The sequence below is a fragment of the Protomyctophum bolini genome (assembly GCF_963924005.1).
Source record: "Protomyctophum bolini genome assembly, chromosome: 1".
NCBI lineage: Eukaryota > Metazoa > Chordata > Actinopteri > Myctophiformes > Myctophidae > Protomyctophum > Protomyctophum bolini.
Window position 1 is genome coordinate 16806471 of NC_137862.1, and position 20261 is coordinate 16826731.

General features: G+C 41.7%; 2 protein-coding genes across 3 annotated transcripts in view; one reads left to right on the forward strand and one right to left on the reverse strand.

The window, feature by feature from the left end:
- Positions 1-764: 764 nt before the first annotated feature.
- rec114 (REC114 meiotic recombination protein) lies at positions 765-12186 on the forward strand (the record flags this gene model as incomplete). The annotated part of the gene is made up of 6 exons (XM_080769629.1): positions 765-812; positions 1895-1984; positions 7907-7990; positions 9584-9763; positions 11278-11358; positions 12034-12186. 6 exons carry the CDS (start codon positions 765-767, stop codon positions 12184-12186), a joined length of 636 nt encoding a protein of 211 aa, XP_080625755.1.
- A 657-nt stretch (positions 12187-12843) lies between these two features.
- nptnb (neuroplastin b) overlaps positions 12844-20261 on the reverse strand; it is a 58040-nt gene continuing 50622 nt past the window's right edge. For both annotated transcript variants that reach the window (XM_080763093.1, XM_080763092.1), the window contains 3 exons: positions 14257-14278; positions 14079-14157; positions 12844-13978 (listed from right to left, as the gene is read on the reverse strand). In XM_080763093.1, coding sequence (XP_080619219.1) covers positions 14097-14157; positions 14257-14278 — 83 coding nt within the window. In that variant the 3' untranslated portion in view covers positions 12844-13978; positions 14079-14096. The remainder of the gene's footprint in view (positions 13979-14078; positions 14158-14256; positions 14279-20261) is intronic.

A 20261-nucleotide genomic window follows, 5' to 3' on the forward strand; every position in this document is an offset into this window, starting at 1 on the left:
TGAGTTTTGAGGAGGGATTTAAAAGCCCCCAATTGACTCGGCAGATCTAAGATCTAAGATGGAGGGGCAGCTTGTTCCAGAGTTTGGGGCCCACAGCTGCAAAAGCACGATCACCCCTGCTCCTCTTACTAGTCGTGAGCTCGACCAGCAGCAGCTTATCTGCAGACCGTAATGCTCTAGATGGGGCGTAGGGCACAATTAGGTCAGAGAGTTAGGAGGGTGAGAGACCGTGAAGTGATTTAAAAACAAATAAAAGCACCTTAAAATCTATTCTGAACTTAACAGGGAGCCAATGGAGAGAGGCCAGAACTGGGGTAATGTGGTCTCGTTTTTTGGTTCTGGTGAGAAGACGGGCAGCTGCATTCTGCACTAACTGCAAGCGCCTAAGTGGTCGATACCAGTGTACAGAGAATTGCAGTAATCAATGGGGGTGCGCACGCTTTTCCGACACACCAACGGTCCGAAGCACGGGGACATGCGAAAATGCGATAGTCCGACATGCGCTGCTCCCGTGCTTGCGGTTATGGTTACATGAGGGATTGAGGTTTCGGATCAATAGTATGTCGGAACTAAAGCCTGTACTATTGGCCAGTACTAAGTAGCCACTTTGAGTGGCAGTCAGGCACAACTTGAACAGGGCTGAGTGAGTCAGCTAAGCGAAATTTGCAACGTTCAACACGGCAGCTCGCACGCTTGCAGCATGAGCACTTGTGTGTGGGTGTTTGTTTTGCACACAAGCTGTGATTGGTCTTATGGTCCTAGTTATGCCGGGGATCGACGCACAGAGTCGGCCACAGTACCACCACACCAGAGTAATCTGTAAGAGAGTGGCGACACTAGCGTTGACTCCCATTGTAACAATGTAATGCGGAAGTGCTCATTCTATCTCAATGGGATAGTTCCAATGTTTGGAACTATAGCCCATACTTTAGGTGCCCGCTTTGCGATGAGATCAAAGTGTGTCGCCACTCTCTTACTAGATTACTCTGCACCACTCAACCCACCTTTCTGCTGGTGGTATCGCCTGAAAATCGAAGATGTACAAGCCAGAAAAAACTTGCTTTGGACCGGGGGTCCACGGGAGAGTACAGCGCAGCGCCACAAGCCGTCCGGAGCTCCCCTCTCCCTACCACGGTAGCCTACCTGCAGGGTAGAGGGCCACTCGTTCCATCTGGTACCCACTCAGGAAGGGTGTCCTTCCGACGGGTTGGGCAGCCGAGCGATAGCCCTGGAGTTTGTCTGAAGATTGTTTTTGTATAAAAACAAATTAAAAACAACATGTATAGGATTAAAGGGATATTTAGACTCATAGAAAGTCTCCCGACCCCAATGTTCCTGACATGTACCAACCTCTGTTGTTCAGTGGCGGACATCCCGTTAGTCCTATCTACGTGCCCGGTTAAGACTGAGGCCTACATGGGCGGTTAAGACTGAGGTCAGGGTTAGCAAACTACGTGGCCGGTTAAGACTGAGACCTTGCCCGGGTTAAAAGTGAGGTTAGGTTTGGGATAGTGTTGGTAATCGGTTACTAACGGGAGGTCGGAACAATGACATGTTACCGGCACTGCACAGTATGTACAGTGGTGTTTCTTTGAGTGATACAAATCACAACGATGCTCTGTAATAATAACTGCACCACCCCACCTCCCACTATCAACTGACTCTGTCTGAATACGGCTTAAGGCTTATTAAGATATTTGTAGATAAAACGATGAAATTCAGTGTCTCAAAATCTATTATTGGTTGGGTCACGGGGTGTTCCAATTATACCACAAATGTTGGAGGAACGTCACGCAGGCATCAACAGCTTCTTAAGCGTTTGATGTCGTTACTGCAGTTCTTTTTGTTGGTCCCCAACTGCACACATTTGCTGAAAAGGCTGTTTTTTTTCTAGGACTATGAGGCTGATCATGGCAAACCTGAACTGATGTTCAATATCGCAGAGTCTGGATATGTCTGGGTCACTCAAAGTCAGGAGCTCCTGGTAAGTAGACAGTGCTTGCAGTGTGTGTGTGTGTGTGTGTGTGTGTGTGTGTGTGTGAGTGTGAGTGTGAGTGTGTGCGTGCGTGCGTGCGGCGAGCTTTAATCCATCAGTTTAGTCAAGGCAATGTGTAAAATCACAAGGAGTACAATCGTACAAGGTAGAAAGCAGGTGACTTGCTATTTATTTCTGCCATTTATTTCTGCCATTAATGACAGTAATGACATAATATTGCAATTATACAACAGTTACTCTTAAAACTAAGAGAGTCGCTAAAAAAAACATGATTCTTTAATGACAGATGAAGCCACTATGACAACAAATGTCCCAAGAAACTAGCTAGCCTATAGCCACCGAGTCTGCTGCACTCTGGGAGAACAACACGGCTGAATTCTTTGTTTTAATTAGGCTTTCCATGATGCTGGTTTGAAGCATGGCTAGAAGGTTGTTTGAACCAATCAGATTGCTTCCTCGAAACGAGCTGTTAATAATTGTAAACATTTCCTTGGAGGGACAATGAATCTGATATTATGAATTCCCAAATATAATATACCCGTATTGTGCCAAATATAAGACGACTCTGATTATAAGACAACCCCCATTTTCAAGACTCATTTGTGGGAAAAGAACATTGAAGACCAAATTGTCTAGTCCCAGATTATAATATGACCCTGTTTTTTTTAGGATATTTCCATTGGAATGAAACATAGTCTTAGGTCACATTCTCACCTAATACTTTGGTAGACTCGATGCGAATGGGCGGAGAAGTTGCGATTCTTGCATATTTAATTTGCTGCGGTTTGCCTTCACACTGGCTGTGTCAAGCGCAGCAAGGAAACGAAGCAGGGAATTTTATCAATGTGTTCAAGTCATAAAATACACAGTGAAAGCTATAGTAATAGTTAGGACTTTTGACGTAAAGTGAGGGTAATGGATGCAGTGTGTCGACTCGTCGGGGACTGTGTGTGTGTGTGTGTGTGTGTGTGTGTGTGTGTGTGTGTGTGTGTGTGTGTGTGTGTGTGTGTGTGTGTGCAAAATGATCCAAAATTTACAATAGCTACTCCCAGAGTCCCACTCCCATTGATGATCCGATCACCATAGCCTACAATTATTATGCATATGCCATGTTAGCTATACAGTTTATAAATCATGCTGAGCTAAACATGTGTTTTAATTTTGAAGTATTTATATTTAAACAAGATGAAGAAAGTCTCCACTCGGATCCCCACACACAGCGACAGCCCTCCATGTTTACGCACGACAGACAGACAGAATATTCTGTACACTGCAGTGTTTTTTATGTGTTTCCTTAAGCAATAGATTAATGTACTTGTCCTCATATTTCGATGAGGGCTTCGGTCTCCTTATTTGACCACGTCACATGGTAACCTAACGGGACATCTTTGTACTGCGTAAAATGAATATCCCTTCTCCGCCTCCAACTGTGCAGCTCCTTATCCGCCACATAGTTTGCTTCATTTCCTTTATTTACTACGGATTGCATTCCCACCTGCACCGAATCGAAATCAAGTGCGATTGGAAACTAAGCGAAACCCCCGTTTTTTGGCGGAGTAGAATGCGGTTATTTGATGTGCATTAGGATTCGAATGAGCCTTCACACCTGCCAAACAAAGCGCACTTTGTGTCGGACAATGTGCAGCAGGATTCGTTTTAATCGCAGTAAAGCTTTCTGGTGTGAAGGTCACCTTATATTCAGCACAATAGGGTAGTTGTTGGTGACAGATGTTAAAACTTTAGTTCATGTGCATGCTGGACTGGCAGCATGCGAATACAAATTTGACGCGGATCGCTGTGTGATTGTGAGATAACCGCGGATAACCGCCTTTGGCCAAGCAGAGATACAAATAAATAAATCACCATTGCGATTTGTGAGTTAAAAATGTCAGGTTCAAACTCATTAAAATACAGTATGCAAATGATCCTATCCCAGGAAAAGCTGAAGCCCTCATGTTCCCAAAATGAGTCAAGCTGTAGCTTACTTTTATGTCCTTATGTCATGATTTTGTTCTAATCCTCCATGATTTTTACCAGCTTATTTGGACGGAGTTACAGTCATTTCGTTCTAGTTATTCTATTTATAGTGACTCATAGGAATAGACTATGTGACTTCATGGTGACCACGGGTGACAGCTGGAATGTAGACGGCACCCGGGAGCAGTATGGGTTGGCGCCCCAGCCTGTGTCTTCCGTACAACGCACAGGTCCTGGACCTGTCTGGTGCAACGAACAGGTTTTGGACCCGGTGAGAGCAGGAGTGGACCTGGTGAGACGTAGGAGGGGCCCAGGAGGCAACCCACAGAGCCTAGTCCTTCCACCTGCCAGATTGATTTACCTCCCAGTCCCGGCAGAGTAGTTCCGGAGCAACGGATTGTGTGGCCCTGGTCTTTCCCTAATGGGACTGATCGATGGTAGCTACTGGGACGTAAGTCGGGACTTGATCGCCCCGGCTGGGTCGCCTGAGTGAGGGGTATGATGTTGCGAGACCCGAAACCCAGATGACCTTGGGATACAATACATCCCAGGTGCATCCATGGCATGCGATGGTTTTTGGTTCTAGTCATACAATGGCTGCGGTTACATTCACAAAATGTATTCAGATACTGAATTCATTCCGAACAAAGATTCATACTCAACTGTTTACAAGTTTGTCCCAAAAGATTAAAGAATGATAATGAGGTTACGTAACGTTGGATGGTCGAAAAGGATATATTGCCCATCAGCGTGGTCAATGGTGAGGGTTTTTACTTTTCAGGAGTTGCTGCCTTGCAAAACAGTCTGTCACGGGTCTGTCAAATTGAAGCCCATTTTAAAGAAAACAAAAATCTATTACGACCTACTGTTGGACAGCACTCACCAGTCACCACAGAGAACTATTTGACAATTAGGTGCCGAGGAGTTCACGTTAATTAATCCGTCAGTGAGCCGTCACACAGAATATGCCCGACAGACACAGCACTTGCAGACAACCTGGTAGGTAAACGATGGCTTGGGGACTTACTGGGGAAGTGTGCATGTGTTCACAACAACAACGCACCCCAATTTACCCCGCCCGGGTGGACAGGGACACGGTTCCATGTTTCACCCATACACTGAAATTGGCAATCACCGACGGGTTTGTACATTTTATTTATGGGGAAAAAGACCTGGTGTATTTGTCATTTTTTAATGGGTAAAATAGCGCATTTCTGCGCGCATAAAAAGTATCCAAATGGCCATCCCTGCTTTGGACAGCACAGCACACTATAGTCTACTAAGGGCAGACACGTGTAAAATGTATTGCAAACTCCCAGTAGCGTTTGGAATAAAGTGTTTACATGGAAAATATATCCTGATTCAAACGGTATATATACTGTACCACCCCTCCAGACCGGAATGGGATATTCTATTCCAATTGACCGGGATGGGATATTCTATTCCAATTGACCGGAATGGGATATTCTATTCCAATTGACCGGAATGGGATATTCTATTCCAATTGAGGTGTTTACATGAGCATTTTTATTCTGATGACTGGAATTAATAAATTCATTCTGAATGAATGTTGTGCATGTAAACCCAGCCAGTTATTTCTTGCCTTTTCTCCTCACTGTTGCAAAACAGAGTCGGGAGTCTGACTGCCCTCTCTACTTGTCCCCTAATGTGTGGTGGAGGGGCACACACACGCGAGCATGTACACGCGCGCACGCACACACACACGTTTGTAATTCCACTGTTGCATCATATCTTCTGATATATCATTTATGACGTTTCAGCCATATGGCCAGCCACTCTCCTCTCCTTTCCAGCAGCAGCAAAGCCTACGCTGGCATGTGAGACATTGGAAGCAGAGGGTTACTCAGTGGCTCATTAAAGGCAGGAGACATAGCTATCTTACCAGGCCGGCGTGCCGTGCCGTACCGTGCCCAGCCAGCCAGACAAGATATTGCTGCTGTCGGGGGCAGAAACCTCTTATCTTCATATTCCAACTTTTGTTTTTAAGGCCCTACAGCACTTGATCACACTTCTTCGTCACACAAAAGTATAGCAGATCTGCAGTTTTGAGCTTGTAGATCTCCTATACTTTTTCCATTTTTGAAGTTTAAACAGTTTGGGACATGTGAGGTTTCCACCCGACGAAGATGAGAATATCCAGGTCAGAGCACACACAGAGAGCTTTCCACAGAGGATGACAGACAGACCGGGCGGTTCATTATAGATTGGAGCTGGGAATGCTCAGGATGTTCATACAATTATGAGAGCTTAGCCCCATAAGCTACAACACAGATGCTGAAGGGAGGGATTTGTGTGTGTGTGTGTGTGTGTGAGAGAGGTGGGGGGTGGATAATAAATGGATGAGAATTAATTAATGTTATCATTGTGATCACTGCTATTGACCCTTTTGTGCTCAAGCAACAATAGGTAATAATATAGCTCTTCATTTTTTAGTGCAAGGTAAAAAAAGAAAACAAGAAATATAAGAATGTAATACCTGAAGTGAATTTAAGTTTAACACGTTCTAACATGTGCTGCATATACAACATGATATGTGTAAGTACATCATACATTGAATTTGAATGTATATGTGTGCAAATGGCGGAAACCACTAGCCTGGCTCCAGCCCTGAATCGCTACCATTAAAAAAATATTACCTGTCAATTCAGGTGTTGTGACTCTGCCTGTGGCGGCGTCAGTCTCGATCGAAAATCTGATCGCAGCAGCATGATTGGCCATCAGCCCCGTCACTTGACAGCGTCAAACAACAAACATGGCTGCCCCCACTGCGGTGACTCGCGACCGTATCAATCTGGCTATCAAATATTTACAGAAACGACATATTTTACCGCTTTTGTTTACATCTGATTGGTTTATGAACCAATCTGTGAAGACAACGGCCATCCCAGAAACAGCTGCCGTAGGGAGGGCTTTCAGTCTGAATAATGAAGTGAAACTAAATGAAAATTCAGACTGAGTGTCAGGCTAGGCAACCACTGCAATATTACGAAAAGCTAGGTAGGACATTGACGAGACATGACAATTCAAACGTATTTGAAAGCACACAAGACAAGACAACAAAGTAACACATCCTCAACTTACATTTTTCGTCACCGCTAAACACCTTATCCCTAAACTTCTTCTCCTTTTTTTTACTATTTTGAAAAACTTTTAGTTCAACTAGCCAATCTACATTGACACGTTGTGAGCTTGTAGACTGGACATTTTAACTATTCAAAAATGTTTTGCAAAATAGTAAAAAAAGGCAAAGAAGTTTAGGAATAAGGGGTTTAGCGGTGACGAAAATGGAGCCCACAATGTGCTTCAGAGAGCTTCAAAGGACAGAAATACAGATTCTGTATTCAGGGTTTTTTTGTGGCTTTTTATGTTTCTTCGTAAATGAATTCCCTACTTGATCGTATTGCAGCGTCACACAAAACGGTTTCTGTTATTGAATTTGAATCCTGAAAAGTAACAGTTTTGGACCTACTAAGCCAAATGACAGAGATGATTTGTAGAAACAGCCTAAGGTATTAATGTGTCTACGACTCTACGTGTGTGTGTGTGTGTGTGTGTGTGTGTGTGTGTGTGTGTGTGTGTGTGTGTGTGTGTGTGTGTGTGTGTGTGTGCGCGTGCGTGCGTGCATGCATGCATGCGTGCGAGCGTGTTAGTACAGTATACAGTGGATGTGTTTATGCTTATCATCATCTATAACAGTGGGGCCTTAGGTTACTGAGGAAATGGAGCCCCCTGCAGACAGTTTATTGTAACTTGTATGTGTCATCGTCAACTGGCCTGCTAGATACTGTAGCCATACATTATTATCTTTCTTTACAGGAATTGGAACAAGCTGTTATTTTAATTGAGCATGCTGTTTTTTGTTTGTTTGTTTTTTCTCTTTTTTTCATGCTGTATTCTCTTTTATGTACTCAGGATTTTGCAGTGTTGCCCGGAGGTGCTGCTAATGTCAGAGTCCAGCGCAAGTCAGACACCCTGATGATTCGTAGTTCCATTCAGGTAAGTACAGAGGGTGGTGGAATAAGTACTGATGTTATTTAAGTAAAAGTATCAATAATGCCATGGTATGTAGAAATACTCTGTTTCAAATAAAAGTCTGGTGTTCAAAATGTACTTGAGTTAGAGTGCACAGTGTGAAGCTCAACAGTGCCACTTTGTCACCTGTTGGTACTCTATACATACAGACAGACATAGGGAGGGACGGACATAGCTTGCCATTGGAGTGGCTGCACCCTATGGTTGCGCCACTCAAACGTATGTACGTATCAAACTAATTCTCATAACTAATAATACTACAGTACATGTACTATGTTACTTTATTCTGCATACAGAATAGATTATCATCCGGGCATTGGTTGTTGTCCGAGCGTTAGTGGCTGGGCTCTGTCAATGTCTCAGTCCGTCCATCTCAAAAGGTACTGATGTTCTAATCTGTTGACAAAAGGACTAATGAAATCGTTTCAGAGAATGAAATCAAATTGTGTGTATGGTGAAAGCATTAGCATATACGCCTATGTACGGTCTTCAGTTTTAGTGCACTAACTTAACGGTGCTGGAGATTAGCTGTACACGGACAGACGGACACACACACTGACGGACAGACACACACACGGACAATAATACTGATACTGAATACTGACAAACAGTAAGTATGGTTAGGATAGAATGAAAAACAAAATTAGAATTAGAATAATAATGTCTGCCGGCTGACATTCTTATTGGCCAATTGCTTTTGACATCAATGTTAAGTATAGTACCGTACATCCTAGTAGACAGTGGTACTGTATAATCAAATTGACTTTAATTGAGTAACGGCACATAATACCTAAATGAGCAAACATATCATGAAAGGCACACGGTCTGTATCACATGCAAATAATAAAGATGCAGGGAAACATTTCAGTATAGACTCTAGTCTAGAGACCCTCATAAGGTTATCCTGCTGCAAAGCTTTCATTCCAACACTGCATGCATACCAGTTTCCCTAAATAGGACACCTTCAATCCCCTGGTGTACCAAAAACTGCAGCCACTCCATGGCACATGATTAGGGACTAGTGGTAACAAGAAGGGTATATACACGTACATGACCAATGCCATAGCACAGGGGTATTTAACTTGCGGTATTTGACAGCGGAAACTTATTTAAAAGGTTTCCACACATTCTCAATATGTTTCAAATAGTTTCAAGGTGTTCTAGCCTGTGAGCTTGTAGATCTGATATTTTTAAATAGCCAATGTATTTATGGATAAAGTGGTTAAAATCATTGCGATGCTATGTTTTGCTGCATAGGGACCCCCTGGAATCCTTCCCCCCTAGACCAGACATTACGCTGGCTGGGCCAGGCTAGCCATAACCTGACTCCGCCAGATGGGGACAAGTTCACAAAAATGTGAAGCAAGTGTCTTCCATCTGACGGAGTCGCGTGATTATGAATCCCACCACAGCTCTAGGATAGAGCCGTCTGATTCGTTTCCCGTCAGGCATCGTTTTTACTGAGGTTAGGGTTAAGTTTAGGTGTTTAGGTTCCACAATAATAGCTTACTTATACTTACTTATTTATTGAATTATTTTGTCATAATTGTGTGTCAGGGAGAGAGTCGCATCATGAGGCTGATGTTCGCTGGGGGCAGCAGGGAGGAGGCGGTGGAGCAGTGCTCCAGAGCTGCAGCCAAACTGAAGCAGTTTGGTGTTTTTCCGGTGGAGGCCCCACTCCCCCCACCTGCTCCTAATCAGCCCCTCACAGAGCCCTGCAGCGCTGCAGCCAAGCAGGTATCCATGCCATCACGTCACAACTCAGTAAACTGAAATGCCTTTATTAGTTATGTCATTGCTGTTGGGGCAGAAGCCCCGTAACTCCATATTTATTTTTGTTTGTGTGTTTTTCCCTAAATTAACCCATTATAAGACCTGAGGCCAATTCTACAAATGCCTTTTAAATCAGTAGTTTTCACACTTTTTCAGGAACCAATCCTAGTGATTGGTTCCTGAAGTTATCTATTCACACTCAGCCACCACTCAGTTACCGTTCACACCAGCTGGTGTGGACAGCAATCAGTCACTCCTCACCACTCAATCTCACACACATGCGCACGCGCGCACGGCGCACACACACACACACACACACACACACACACACACACACACACACACACACACTGAGGGAAAGAAGACAATTACCAAGATACCACACACGGAAATACAATATGTCATAACAGCTTGTTTATCTGCTATTTTTGAAAAGCCAATACAAAAACACATGTCACAGATGCTTGTCACAGATGCTTTCACATTGATCATCACAACATTTTCAAAAATAGCAGATCTACAAGCTCAAAGCACGGCGTGAAGCGATGCGTTTTGAGCTTGTCAATCTGCTATTGTTTTTGCTTTTTTTATTTGAATCCTGAAACTTAACGAGTAATATGGGGTTTCCACACGTTTGTGAAGATATTTCCTCAATAAAGTCCTAGTCAATAAGATAATTATTATACAATCAAAATATAGTTGATGCTACAATTATACAATCAAAATAATATTCCTGCTTAAGTATTTGAATTATTAAATGTATATAATATACGTAGGTAAATGAGATAATACCCTAATATCAGTTAAAACATTTACCCAATTATTTTGAAAGATGTTCAGTGTGCTCACTAGATGGCACTGTTGACAACAAGTCCTGTAAATCCTTTGGCTTGTTCACTGGTGAGAGTGAATTTAGTCAAGTTAAAGGAATCGCATGACCATTTACATTGAGGTATATTGTGCAATGTTCCAATGTACCATAACAATATGGACCATGAGCTATAAGTAATACTTTGCACCTGCTGCAGCCAGAAAATAGCCAGAAATAGCCTACTTCAGACATACAGGATGCACACTATAGTGTGTGTGCGTGCGTGCGTGCGTGCATACATGTGCGAGTGAGTGAGAGAGAGAAGTCTGTATCATTTGGAGCATTGCAATAATCCGAGTTAAGCATACTTCCACTGCAGACAGCGAGACAGTTAAAGCCAGAGGGCACAGGGCTGGTCATTGGTCACTGATTGTGAAGGTTGTTGAACCCGAGACCTTTAGCAGGGTTGCACCTTGTGACCTTTAGCAGGTTGAACCGTAGTGCCCTTTAGCAAAACAGACTCAGTGAAAAGGGCTGGGGGAAGATAAAAGACCTCTGATGGAGGGATGTCTTTGAATTAATAATGAAACAATTGATTAGTCTGTTAACCCTTTTGGTGTTGTCGTATGCAGTTCATCAAGTCTTGTGCAATCTTGTGCTATACCAGACTGGACCAGTAGTGGGCGAAGTTGTGGGCACTGAACCAGAGGTGGACCAAGCATCGCTGTCCATCAGGCATCTTGCTCAGGTATCAAAGTCATAGAAATTGGAGGGATCTGAATGCTTCTTAGAAAAATAAAACCATGAGAAGAAACAGAGATTAACCCAAACACATTGCCTGCCAAAGACATATTATTTACATCCTATCAAATCCAATACTTACCTGCCAAAGATGTATATTTACGTCCTATGGTCTTTATAGTGGTTTATGATACATCACAGTCGTGGTTCTCAACTCAATTTGTGGAACCCCAAAATTGTATGCATTTGAGCTGTGGTTTACAGTTCATGGAGATGATCTCTTTGGCATTCCCGATAGGATGGTGAATGGTTAGAGACAGACGGCGCCATGAGACGCTTCACGGGTCCACAGGCCTTAATTGAACCCAGGATGTTGCAATTAACGAAGCAGCCACATGGAGTGCTTAAGCCGCCACCACCAGGGCACTAAAAGCATGTACTGTAGCTCGTGTCGACAGCGGCCCAGATGAGCTGTCATCGCTCAGATGTTCAGCGGTGGAATATTAATTGTAATAAGCATCCTCAAGTGATACAGATTAAAGAGCTGCCAGGCCGTCCGGCGCTGCTGCTAAGTTAATTAGTGTGGTAAAACTGATTTGAAAATGACTGCTTTTCCAATTTAATGCCCGGTGGTGGCATGCATCCCCTCATTCCTCACTCACTCAGCCCTGTTCATCCACAGGGCCTCCTGGGAGAGCGCACGCTGTCTCTGCCGGAGATGTACCACCACCGCGGTGAAGAGTCTGGGGATCTTCGCATGTGCCTCCTGGATCCTGCCTTCCCTGCCTATGTGGAGCAGGTGGAGCGCGAGCTGAAGAAACTCGCCCAGGACTGAGAAAAATCCCAACAAAATTGGAGTTAAGATCAAGAGGACCTGATTATACAGAAGTTTTCTGAAAAAAAAAAACATATGTAATGCTAGAACAGTGGTGCTCAAACCTTTTCACCCAAAATGATATGTATTTGATATAAACCCCCCATCACAAAATATTTTATACCAGGGACCCCCAGAAGCAAAGATCTGAGTTTAAAAAAAAAGGAATGTTCAGAAATAGTAGATCTATAAGATCATAGTATGTCACTTTGTGTGACACTATGAGCTTGTGTATCTGCTATTTCTGAATATCCAACCATTGTGTCCAGATACATCCACTTCCATTCCATTCCATTTCCGCAATTTCCACAATTACCATTTCCGCAATTTCCATTAACGCAATTTCCGCAATTACCATTTCCGCAATTTCCTCAATTTCCATTTCCGCAATTTCCATTTCCGCAATTACCATTTCCGCAATTTGACAGACAGATGGTTTCCCGGTTTTAACAGGTTATTGAGGTTAATGGTTCAACCTTTAACCTGTCAACCTGTCAGGTTCCTTCCTCTTCCGCCTATGCATGTTAATGGCTCATGAAGGGCTGCTTTTGAAAAGACTTGTTCAGGAAAACACTGTAGGAAAACCTTTTTTTATATATATTTTTATTCAGAAAAAATTATTGGTCTCATGTTCGAGGCTATTATACTCAGGTCCCTCCATGATAATCAGACCTAGCACAGGTCCATTCATCCCCACTGCAACACACATGGACACACTGTATTGATAGACATGCAGCTACTGCAGTGTATTTCGCTATACCAGCTTTCCAAGTGATCCCACAATATTAAAGCTTGACTGAGTAAAACAAACTGCCCTCCATATATCTATTTATGAATACATATTGCATAGGATTATAGCCATGCTGTACAGTTTAAGAGAGAAAAAATAAATACATTGGGAAATATAAAAATTATTATTTTTTACAGATTTGCTATCATTTGAACACTCATACACACACATACAAGACATCTAAGTTACTTTGAAAAAAAAGAAAAGAAAAAAAAATACACTGTCATTGTTGAACTATTTGAACACAGTACTGTAGTCGTTTTCTGTAATCACTCTTGAATTAAAATACTGCCAAGTTGTCGAAGCCCTTTGCTTCACAACAAAAAAGTTCTGTTTAAAAGTGAACGTCTCGTCATAAAACCAAACATCGTTTAAATAACATGATATGCTGTACAAATTGCCTCAAGATTTAAACAATATAATATTTTTCTTTCATTTACGATGACTCCATAAAAAACATAGGTCATTTTAGGACGGCACAAAAGAAAAAAAAAAGGATAAAATAAAAATGCGCACTCTGACATGGGGATAACAGAAAAATGTCTATTCTGAGTATCCTATTGCGTTATTTATCTTGCATGCATTTTACATGATATGTAATACAAAAAGGAATGACCTCGTTTTGAGGACATGATAAAATCAGTAAAGGAGACATCAACAACACATTTAGAAAATGTGTATACACCTTCTGTGGTGATTCTTTTTTTTTTTTAGTCTTTCTCATCATCTGGAACACTTGATGTAAAGACTGAATAAGGCATGCTTTAAGACCGCCATTCATCTTCAGTTGTAGTCGTTGTTTGCCAGTGTTACGCTGATAATAGTTTCTCACAAAAAGAGACGAGATATGCTTCGTTTTGAAAACGGCACCGGCAGGTATATCCCCACTCTCCTCCATCCCCTCCTCCTCCTACTCTGGGTACCTTCATGTGTGTTTCAAAATGTGCCGGTTAGTCATCTCATCTGGAAGAAAAGTGGGAGTTGAGGCAAGGTGTTACTACAATGTAGGCGTATTTGCAGCCCAATAAGTTCAATATGTCTTTCATCACTCCGCAGTACTTACTTCAACAAGTAAAATCGCTTATTTTTTATTCCTCTGGCGCATGTTTTTGTCTTTGTGGTTGTTTGTGGAATTTGTTTTCCTGGTGAATAAAAAAAGAGCAGAATTCAGTGTGGTATTGTCATGTGTATGCACTGTAGTATCATCTGGTTTGTTTCATAACGACATCCAATACACTTACATTTGACCAACTGGTTCGTCATCTATGAGACAAAGAGAAGAGAGGAAAGAGAAATGGAGAAAGAAAAGAAGGTAGATGTAATTAATATTAGACATAGGCTAATAGGAAGCCATCCGTTTTAGCAGCAAGCCTTCTAAACCTACTCTCACAAGCCAACTGAATCGCATTAGATAGTAGATACCCTTCAACTCAAAGCGTGATTCATGCTTGGTAATCGTAATAGCCGATCTACATGCACACAACATGTGGCAATACAATGTGTTGTATGCATGTAGATCGGCTATTTTGTTCTGGTGTGAGGCACTGGCACGCGATCAAGTATGACTCAGGCGTCATAGAAGTCATTACGGTCGAACCCATGATATGGAGACGGCTCACACACTCATTCAAAACCGTTCCTTTCAATTACAGTCAGCGATGGCATAATATTATCAGTCGGCCATGAAATGGCCTATCACATTGTGCAAAATTATGATTGACTTAGTGTGCTATCTGTCTCTTTCTCAGCATCCAGTTATTACTTCCCACTTCAAATATGGTTAGTTAAATAAATAATAGAAGGACACGTGTAATAATTATTTAAACCCATATTTTACACTAAGGTAATACTATAGTAATGTTAATACAATATTTCCCCCTGCACAAATACCTATAAACCCTTAAACCCTGAAATCCATTGGCCACCTTAAACACTGGCATTGCAATTTTGGTCATACCAATATTCCGGTAACCAATTTTGAAAAATGATTCCCCAAATTGTTCAAAAATAGCTGAGATGTACAAGCTCACAACACATTGCATTGTAACGCACTGTGATCTTGTAGATATAGGATATAGTTCTTGCTATTCGTCATACTACAACGTACAGTATATAGGGCTTAAATGGTTAATTATGAACTAAATTAATCATTCATAAAATGGGGTAGCCAGGGGTACTATACTGTAGGCTCTGTGCGTAACTGTAGTTCAGGGTTTCCAGAAGGTGGCATATCTATTTCATTTTCGGGTTCAGTTTCAGTTCAGTTCCTCATACCGTATAGCTTCGTTTGATTGGCTCTGCAGTGGATTTGAACATTGTCATGTGGTTCCGGGTTCAATCAAACACAACGGGAAAGCAAAACTCACAAACTCCATGTAATTATTTATGTCTCATACATGCATGGTTCTCAACCCTTTCTGGATTAGGGCACACTTGAACATCTCCAAAGTGTTCGCGGTTTGGAAATACACAACGACAGCTCTGACCTTCTGAACGACCACAGAGCACATGGGGTGCGCTCCGGCACTCTCTGAACATACAGTATAGCCTCATTCCCCAGCCTTTACTCATCTGCGAAGAGAAATGCCTATAGTCACGACTTAAGCATTGAGTTTCTATGTTTATTTCAAGAATCGAAGTATATCGAAATGGAAACTCGACATATCGTATCGTTTGTCTTTGTATTGTAACGTATCATTTTTAAATGCAAATAATCGGTATCGAATTGTTTTGCAATGCAAATAATCAATTGTAAATAAAAAGAGGGGTCTAATTACTTTTCCATTCCATATCGCTACACTAAATGTGTGTATTCTCTGTCCTCATGTCAAGGTGCCGGTTTTTCCATAATGTGTTTGAATATAATGTCCATATTTGCCAGAGAATCACTGTAATAATAAATAAAAAACCTCCTCTATCCACATGTTTAACACAGATTTCATGTTTTTGCTAAATAGTTATGTATCGATTTTAAATCATTGAATCGTATTGTATCGTATCGGCGGAATTAACCAATATTGTCCATGTATTGTATCATCAATGATTCAATGTATCGTGATACGTATCGTATCACTGTTAAAATGAGAAGTTACACCCCTAGAACGCACCCACAGGGCATGAGTCTCTTAATTCCAACACACTCAGTGTACCAATCTTTCGGGAGCAGGATTGACTATGTTTGGTTCCAATACTGATGCCGATCAACCGAAGCTTTGGGAAAACTGAACCGAACAGCATGAACTGGGTATGCCACCATCTGGGAAAACCAGCACTATACACTTCTATGCAGAGAGAGCCTCTTCCACAGTATGCTGTAGGAGAGGTGGATGTCACAGGTTAGTGACAAGTTAGTTCAAAGACACACAGTCTGAGGTCAACAGGGTGGCTGGTGTTCATCCTATAGATGAGAATGTGTCAACAGTCAGTAAGCATTCACAGTGGCATTACATTATATCTTAACATGCAGCCTTGGTTGGAGAGCAGCAGCAGCAACAGCAGCAGCAGCAGCAGCAGCATCCCATTGTTTTAATATGGAACTGTTTATGGCAGTTACAGTGTTAGACGAAATGACATTGTTGTGTGGTCATTCTGGTTAGAAATATCTGTCAGCAGCACATAATATTTCCATGCATACATCCCCTTTTACAATAGATATCGGTCAAGCAAAAGCCGTTTAACCACGTGAACCCTAGTAGTGTTCCTTTTCTGGGGCGAAATTCTGTGAAAATAGCAGACACATGTGTCGTGAGCTTGCAGATCAGCTATTTTCGGCAAAGAGTTTTGGTATAGAGGGAAAAGGCCTCGTCATTGTACACCCCTGGGGGACTGGTCAAAAGTATATAGGGTTTAAGTGGTTAAAATAATTAACTTGCAAGCACATAAATATAGCCTTTAATTTGCATGTGTGGGAATAGAACTATAGAAACAGCTGCTACCATATGTGATTACACAATAGCCAATTATGCATCACCTACTGTACAGTATGCATCACTATATTTACTATGTTAAGTTTTAGTTTGTCCTTCACACCATCCTGTATAACATTGCTGTCGGGAAGAAACCTCCTATCTCCATATTCTAACTCTTTGTGTCTTTTTGGAAATGAATGTCCTACTTGATCACACTACAGTGTCACAAAAAAGCATTAAAAGTAGCAGATCAGTGCAAGCTTGTAGATCTGCTACTTTTTGCCTTTATTTATTTTACTTTTGAATCCTGAAAAGTTTTGGACATACAAGGTTTCCACACGACAGAGACGATATTAGGACTGTTTAAATCTCTGCTTTAATTTCAAGATAAAGCAAGATAAATCTCAATAGTCTTGAAATTAAATAACCTGCTCATACAGCACAGCAACAAAAACTCCCCCAAAACATTTCGGCAAACACAAGCAGCGATTAGAAACGGAAGATACGACGTTTTCAACTTCCGTCTTGGAGCCCCTGAGCTAAACTGTCTAAAAGTGTTCAAACACAAGCTAAGCCACGTTGAGGGCAGAATTCATAATGCGGACAGACATGGGACAAACGCCCCCGGAGGAAAACTGAACACTAAAAGGAGATTTTACAGAGAACAGTGCAGAGCGAGTGAGGAGAGAGGAGTCCTCCTTTCTGATTTAAATGGAGTAAACATGGCAAATATAATCCATGTTAATCTCCCCTCTCTCTCTCTCTGGTGGAGAGCAAACCATTACACCAAAGAACTTACCTAAGGCAGCAGTGCATAAATACACTGCGATGCGTATACGTATATTAGTTTTCTTTCATTATCAATCGAATGGGGTGACAGTGTTTGTATACAGCAGTGATAATACTGAAGACAGGTAGCTGCTGAAGGGGTAAGAAAATAGGTTCCTTTTCTGGCTCTTCATCATTATATATATTGGAAATGATCCATTTTGTATAAAAAATAAACTGTCACAGTATCAACATTGATTTTGCGAGACCAACATTCTGTGTTCTCCAAAGAGATATACAGGGTATTACAATGCTGCAGCATTGTCTGAAGGAAGCCGGATGAAAATAACACTCTTATGTACCTGTACACAAGATGTAACAATAAAGCACAACCTTGAACCTATAGTATTTGCAGTAGCTTGTCCCCAGACATCAATAGGACAATTGTCATTTCATATTCTACCAACATGGAGAATTTTGCATTTGCATTTTACAATACCTCCATTAATAAAAAGATATATATTTGAATCCAAAAAGTGTCACTTTTGCATATTGCCGTAGTTTAAACATATACAGTATATTAATTTGCACTCTCCCCAGGTTGGCAGAGGGAGTGTGCAATTAGATGACACTGGGTGAAAAAAATGGGTTACAAAATCGTGGGGGAAATAAATAAATAAATAAAATAATAATGCAAATATGAATTTGCAGCAGAACCAAACAATATGATGGAGGATTACATAATAGCATAGCACAAAACACATTTATCCACAGGGCCCTGCTTTGAACACTGACTGGCAGTCTTCTGTGGAAACCTGTCAACCTGTATCAGCCTGACCGAGTGTGAATAATTTATACAAAGAAAAAACTCCTAATAAATGACCCTCAGAACATTTCAGAAGTGAAGATTAGAGAATGGAATGCCGGTAGCAACAGATATAAGAATCATCTCTGAAAGCATGCAAGCAGCGTCTCTCTCACTTACCACCCGTTTAGATTATGATGCCATTTGGGAAAGAGTGGGGAAAGAATATAAGGCATTAAGTCATATCATTGGGTATGATATTTTCTATTGCCAGCTAGGGTCTATACATTTATGAACGCAGAGGGTCCCTTTTCAATACCTTAAACAATTTGAAGCCTTATCCGTAGCTATTAGTACAGCACAGCAACGTCAAACATTAGAAAAGGTCAAGTCTATGATGACCCGCTTACTGTTTGCCCACTGTGTCTCTGTGTAAAGGTCATATTAGCATGCATCCATGTAATGTGTGGCTTGTGGCTTATGTGGTACAATCTCCCTCCACACGGATCAAGTGTATGAGGAAGTGCGTCCCTAGGTAAGAGGTGAATTATTCACCGCAGGCCTGCGCGGCTGGAGGAGTTATAAATCTCATGAATATTCACAAGTGGCAGCTCTCGTATATTTCTTTGTGGGCATAAGATCTGATAAGCTCTCGACGGCTGTTGACCTTATTTCCTATCCTAGCTGCCTCAACGATATGAGAGTTATTGTTTAACTTGGCTGAGATCGTGCGCCTTGGAGACAAACCAGTGCGGTAGCAGTGCAGTGGGCAGGCTCAGGCTATAGATGAGATTATTCTGCGCCCTCATGTTAGGCCGATCCTCACCGCTTGTTCTCTGATGAACCGAAGCCGTGACGATGCATTCTAACCACATCAACCCCAGCATCCCTATCTAGGGTAAACATTGAGTACAAATAATTAAAAAAAATAGCCGGTCTACACGCTCATAATGCAACCCTGCGCGTTTTGTGGGTTGTAGATCGTCTATTTTTGTCAAAGAGATTTGGTGTAGAGGGGAAAAAGGTGGGGCTAATGTGTATAGCCTATAAGATTTAATGGTTTCATGTTGATGTTTTTATTGATATAAAATATCTCTCCAGTGGGTCATTGGGGCCATAAATGAACTCAAATAGGTATACTATACTGTGTGCCAACAGCATAATACAGAGAGAGAGATAGAAAATACTTTACACATCTGAAACAAAATCATGTAATCTATTTATAATACAATGTATTTCGAAAAATATTTGATCAGATCAGATTTCTCAATGAGACAGGAAAGACAAACAGACCTCTTACTATCTCCAAATCTACTTATTCTCACATAGCAGTGTGAAATGTAATAGCTTGCTATTCCGACAATGAGAGAGAGAGAAAAAAAAACATGCATCAAATGCGTATATCATCACAAAGCCTCAGCAATGGCCCAAACATAAATTGTATTTATGAGCCAAGGAGACTGGAAGGGCAGATTGCACCAGATGCCCTGTACCAGAGATATCTAGTCTTTAGCCACATGTCCTGAAGTCATAGGGCGCTACCAGGAGAATGAGCCAGCATAATGTTGTTGCTGTCGGGCAGAAGAAGCCACTTATCTCCATACTAACTTTTTGTGTTTTTATTTTCGTAAATTAACGCCCTACTTGATCACACAAAGCATCAAAAGTAGCAGATCTGTCCCAGACCGATGGCCTAGCGGTCCGAGCACTGAGGCAGCCCGACAGCTTGTCACGGGTTCGAATCCCTATTCTGACGACCTTTGCT